Genomic DNA, 5939 nt, shown 5'->3' with positions numbered 1-5939 from the left:
ACTGGCTAGATGCAAGTGTAGCAGCTCCGGAAATGTTTCTGTGGGCAGCTGCACCTTCTGGCCCATCTGCCAGTCGTAGTAAGCAACGGCCTTTTGTACTGCAGCCAAATTCTCTTTTTGGGTCAAGGCAAGGACTGCGTTCTCCATTCTGAGAAGATTGTCACTGCTGATAGCATCGACATAGGTCAGCACCAGGTTCTTTAGACCTTCACAGAAGAAAGAAATGCTTGTATTATTTCCAGAGAAAGAAGGCACAATCTATATTGTGTAATTCTGAGAATGTGTAATGAACCGTGCATTGCCTGAAATTTTTTTAGGATTCTGGACAGCATTCAAGAGGCCCACATATGTTCCTTTGGGAAACTGTGTGATCAAGAAGCCAGGTCTTTTCTTCTTTGGGAAAAGAAGCATTGCCCAAAGAAGAAAATAAGGTAAATCTCAAGATATATGTAATTGCCCACAGTATCGCTGGCAGCTCCAAATCAGACAGAGCGCTCGCGTAATGTTTACCTATTCCGAAGAAATCACACAGAGGGCAGGTTAGTAAAGATTTGGATTTATTATTACTTATGGGAGGGAATCGATGACGGCTGGTCAGTAAAAGGTTTTCTACGTCCCATAGGCGTGGGGGAGAGATTACGTACCCCTGGCATGAGAAAGGGAGCAAACATTAAGTGCCAAGAAAAAGAAACAAAGATACTTTCTCTTGGAAACTGTCTTGAATTCGCAGATATGCATACCTTCAGAGCATTTCTTTTCTTTTTTTTTTAGTTGGAGTCTCACTCTGTCACCCAGATTGGAGTGCAGTGACCGCTCCTGGCCACTGCAGCCTCGACCTGCTGGGCTCCGGTGATCCTTGTGCCTCAGCCTTCCAAGTAGCTGGAACTACAGGCGCGCGCTACCATGCCCAGCTCATTTTGATTTATGTAGAGATGAGGTCTCACCAAGTTGCCCAGGCAGGTCTCGAACCCGTGGGCTCAGGCAATCCACTCACCTCAGCCTCCCAAAGACTTCAAGAGCATTTCAACCAGACACATAGCCTTAGCCAGGGGCCATTCTCCCATTTGGAAGACAGTTATCAGCAAGGAAGAGGGAGGGGGCACATGTTTTGCATTTACCCCCACATCTGTGTTTCATCCTCCTCTCAAGGAAAAATGAGATGATGATATGGAACTCATGCATATTCATTTGATTGGAATACTGTAGACTGTTGCCTCTTTAATCTTCCCATTTTTTCCCCTTCATCAGTTTTTCATGCTCTTCAGAATTCTTTCTTTATTTCACTTTAATATGGCTAAGCTACTATGAGAGCTATTCTCCTCCAACAAAACTAAGTTTCTCTTACTCTTTGTTGGAACTGTCCTGTTGTACATCCTTGTCATTTGCACACTTTTGTTTGAACTCAATTGCCCTCTACAATGTACCAATTATTTAGAGTTCTGAGACATAGATTTCTTAGGAAAAACTAGACCAAGTAGTCTGCTTAGATTTCTTTTCAGGCCTTTGTTTAATGTTTGAACCAACCAAGTTCCATTTACACAAGAAACATATATATCTTGCTCATCTTGTGCCTATCACAGAATAATAAGGATCCAATATCTTTGTCGAGCAAATTTTGCCTGCCTATGTGGGTTAGTCTGGCACAATAATTCTTTGTCTTACCTTCAGATTGTGTTCCTCTGTTATGTAACCTTAAAGTCATTACTAAAAAAGCAGCAGAAATATGTTTGATATCCACTGGAAGTTAATAAATGTGTTATATGTGATTTTCATGGTAGTAATTGCCTATGATTTGTCAACATTGACACTGTAAGGATAATCTTATGTGTTGCTAATTTTATAATACATTGAATTGAAGGAAAATCCTAAACAATGTACTTACGAGGTCCATTGACCTTGATACCTCCTGGAAGAGTTTTGATCATACAATGACTGAAGATGTAAGAACAGAATTCTGCCACTTGCTGCAAAAATTCAGGATCTAGCTCATTATCATGCAGTGTCTCAAGATGGGCAAGCTTCTTTTGGTAAGTGGGAGAGTCAAAGATAAAGCATTTCTTTATTGGAAAAAACTTCTGTATACATAGACGGGGCAAATTGAAATTTTGAATCCTTTGGTCACTACCTGTAGAAGAAAAAACTAGAATTTATTTAGTGCAGAATTTATATTTATTTTCATCTGTTTATCTCAAGTAAACATCCTTCCCCTGATGTTACTCAGTTTCATATATCTTTATAAACCCTAAACAAAAAGGTAACGAATCAAGGAAAGAAAAAAATTGTTCTGAGAAGAGAGAAGTAATGTAATTTAATATTAAATCTACTAGGTCATTATAAATTAATAATATTTATTATTTATTTTATAGGAGAGTTATGTGGGTAAATATGGAAAACTATAAATCTATACAAAAGAGGGTATTTCTTGAGTTATGTTTTTTTCATCTTTCCAAAACAGAAATTACCTTGCTTTGGCCTCAGTGAATTCTTCAGGTATTCATCTGCTGTGATGAGTTGCCCGTCTATTTCTAGGTCTAAGCAGAAATCTCTCAGAGTCCACACTAAGTCTGGAAAGAAACTCATGCTACCAGCAGCATCTTCAGCTCCATCAAGGTCTGGTGAGGTTCTTGCCCTGAGCAGATCTGTCAGTTCTGTTACATTGCTGAGATGCAGTTAAGGACAACTGGCAGAGATGGGACTGCATTCAAGACTATATTTAATTCTGTGTCTCCTCAAATCTTTATTTCCCTTTTGGGTCTTAAGAAAATCATCATTTCAACAGTAAACATAAAAGCTCTTCTCTTTGTGCTTTCAATATTTCTCATGTTTTCACGAGTTCTCTCTGGCTTTGGTGCTCTCCTAGACCATAAAAGGATACTGCAGTAAATCGATAGCTCCCTGGTCAATTTTGTTCATGGTATTGTACACCAAAGTGCTGCTCAAAATGAGAGTCAGTGCAAAGATCTGGGTATCATTCTTGTTGTCAGTCTAGAAGTCAGAAAAAGTGTAAGTCATGTCTCATGGGATTACCAGATGAGCAATCTTTAAAAATAGACTTTAGACCCACAAATTCTAAATAAAACAAACAAGAATGATTGTTAGAAACATTAATGTTGAATAGTTCTCTTATTCACATTGCTAATTTTATACTGATGAATAGATTGTTAACTTGCTAGTCCCGCTACTACTAATGTTATTACTATCTACTGCTGTTAGATATTTGCAAAAGGGCTAGTCAGTTACTGGGAGCAATCAGAGTACTTAAAAAATCAAGGTTTTTTAGAGTATAAAATAAAATTGGCTTATATGCACAATACATATATCTATTTTATTGAATAATTATTATCCGTAATTTAGTTAACATTACTATCTTATCTAATTCTAAACAAATAAAAACTGCTATGAGTTTATAACTACTATCTTGATTTTGTAGATAAGGAAACTGAAGCTCAAATTGTAACTTACCATCTTTGAATCTTGGCAAATCAAAAACAAACGAAAACGTTTAAAAAATGGAAGTTCAAGAGAAAGGTTTAGTTGTGTGTTCAAGCTAGCTCATATCAGCTTGTGACATGTGTACATGACTTCCCAAGTCTAAGTTTTGTGGCTTTACTTTGGTAACTTGAAATCAGTTATGATGGGAGTATTTAGGAAACAGTAAAGTGCTACAAATCAAGGTTTGTTTGTTTGTTTTTCCTCAGTGAAATGGTTGTTAAGCACTTAACAGAATACAACCAGATATGGCTCATGTAGCTACTATTTTAAATAATGAATTGAATAAGACCAAAGAGAAAATAAAGTATTTGAAGATACTTAATCCTCTTGTCAAAGTCAGAGAACAACAAATGCCTGGGCTCAGATTTGAACACAAGTCATCTGAGACCAGAGTCCACTGTCAACCAGTAAAATCTGCGGGACTAACCTTGTGAAAGTGATTTCATTTGCATCATCTGTATGCATTTGGGTTAACTGCCTAGCTTGGTATCAGAGCAGTTCTCCTAACACTGATTCTGACTTATAAATATATTTTCTCACCATGGGGTTCCAAATTCTCACTATTAAAAGTGTGTGTGTGGGGGAGGAAGTATGAAATGTATTTTCAAATGAAAATACAAATTTAGAAAATAAACTCAAAAACTTAAAAAAATGTCAACACTGATTGTTTGGAGGAAATAAACTATGACTGTGTCTTTACCTCTTTCCATTTGTCCATATTTCCCCAAATTCTGTAATTAAGATATAATGTTTTTATGATACAATTATTTTTAAATATGCTTATACAGATTTGAAATAATTAAAGATTTATTTCATTGGTAAAAATAAAAAGACGCCTAAAAACTTCCTGTATACAACATGTTCAGAGATTAGGAGGTTAAAAAAGGAATGCTTCAGCTGGGCTCGGTGGCTCAGCCTGTAATTCCAGCACTGTGGGAGGCCGAGGCCAGTGTATTGCCTGAGCCTGCGGGGTTCGAGACCCACCCGGACAACTTGGCAAGACCTTATTTCTACAATAAATCAAAAATTAGCCAGGCGTGGTAGCACGCACCTGTAGTTCCAGCTACTTGGAAGGCTGAAGCGGAAGGTCGAGGCTGCGGTGGCCGGGAACGTGCCACTGCACTCCAGTCCAGGTGACAGAGAGAGATTCCAACTCAAAAAAAAGAAAAAGAAAGAAAGAAAGAAGAGTAATGCTTTGTCCTTACCTTCTCTATATCTCCCAGGCCTTCTGTGTCGAGTAGAACTAGGGTGTGGCCTGGCTTCTTAGGATGAGGCACACACCACATCCAGATTCCTTTGGTATGAGACTGCACCGTGGATCCAACAGAGAAGCCTACCAAGAGGAATGAGAGATTGTAAGAAAAAAGAGTCTGGAATCTGAGTTATTTTCTTGATCATTGAGCTAGGGTTGAAGGAAAGCAAAATGAAAAGATAGCAAAAAGTACAACCAGTATTGATCTGAATTACAGTAGAGAAATGGAAAAAGAATATCAAATATCATATGTTGGAAATTTGATTATCTGGAAAAAGTAATATGCTAATAAAATTTGGCTAGTTTATAATTATGTATGTGAAAATTATTTCATTGATGTCTCACTCCTTATGAGGGGAACAAATCATGCTTTTTTTCAAGGAGATATTAAGACAAAAAAAAAGTCACATATTAGGAACAGAGAGCGATCTTTGGTCTCCCAGAAGATAAAGACCAACTATGGCCTAAACGCTGGTTTTTCACATCAATCCCCATCTGTAACTTTCCCTCCTCACATCCACATACTGACCATGTGGGTGGACAGAAGAGACTTGGCAGAGTTAAACTGGTGCCACTCACCCTTGTTCTTTCCTGCCAGCCTGTTCATCAGGTAGGATTTGCCCGTGCGGTAGAGGCTCACAATAGCCACCACCACCACAGGCTTTGTAATGCCAGACAGGATCTCCAAAGCGTCCAGGTTAACTTTCAGTTTCCCCTCAGTGTTCTCAATGAGGCACACAGGATCTGGCATGTTGATTCTTGGAGCCATGTCTAAGATGTTACTTTGCCTGCTAGGGAAAAGGTAGAATCTGCTGGAATTTCTAGTGTTTAAGCAGAGAAAGTCATTTTGTTTACTAAACCTGGGAAGAGACTACTACTCCTTAGCATGGTATAAGTTTTTGAAAAAAAAATATTTTAAATAAAAACAGATAACAAAGAGGACCACAGTAAAATAGATCCTAGGCCCTTTGTAGGTCTACTGTAGACTACCCTGCTGGTTCTTAACTATTTGGTAGGCATAGGGAATCCCATTTCCTGAGTTTAAACTACTTTTCCTTTGAATCGGACACTTATTTTATTGCTTTTGGGGTTATACTTATGTTTCTTCACTTTTACCTCTCTGAATTCCTGGATTAATTCATGACATTATTCGTTATATTACACTTGTTACTTTTTTTTTTTGAGTTGCAGTCTC

General features: G+C 38.0%; 1 protein-coding gene across 1 annotated transcript in view; it reads right to left on the bottom strand.

The window, feature by feature from the left end:
* Positions 1-5528, bottom strand: part of LOC103267819 (guanylate-binding protein 5) — a 9607-nt gene extending 4079 nt beyond the window's left edge. The window contains 6 exon segments of the mRNA XM_008065396.2: positions 3-206; positions 1883-2125; positions 2463-2659; positions 2876-2985; positions 4698-4825; positions 5324-5528. Of these exon segments, the coding sequence (XP_008063587.1) occupies positions 3-206; positions 1883-2125; positions 2463-2659; positions 2876-2985; positions 4698-4825; positions 5324-5513 (1072 nt within the window). The 5' untranslated portion in view covers positions 5514-5528.
* Between the last annotated feature and the right edge of the window lie 411 nt (positions 5529-5939).

This window comes from Carlito syrichta, unplaced genomic scaffold (assembly GCF_000164805.1).
Source record: "Carlito syrichta isolate Samal-C Ts95f unplaced genomic scaffold, Tarsius_syrichta-2.0.1 Scaffold308284, whole genome shotgun sequence".
Lineage (NCBI taxonomy): Eukaryota > Metazoa > Chordata > Mammalia > Primates > Tarsiidae > Carlito > Carlito syrichta.
The sequence above is the reverse complement of the archived record's forward strand: the minus strand, read 5'-3'. Positions and strand labels throughout refer to the sequence as shown.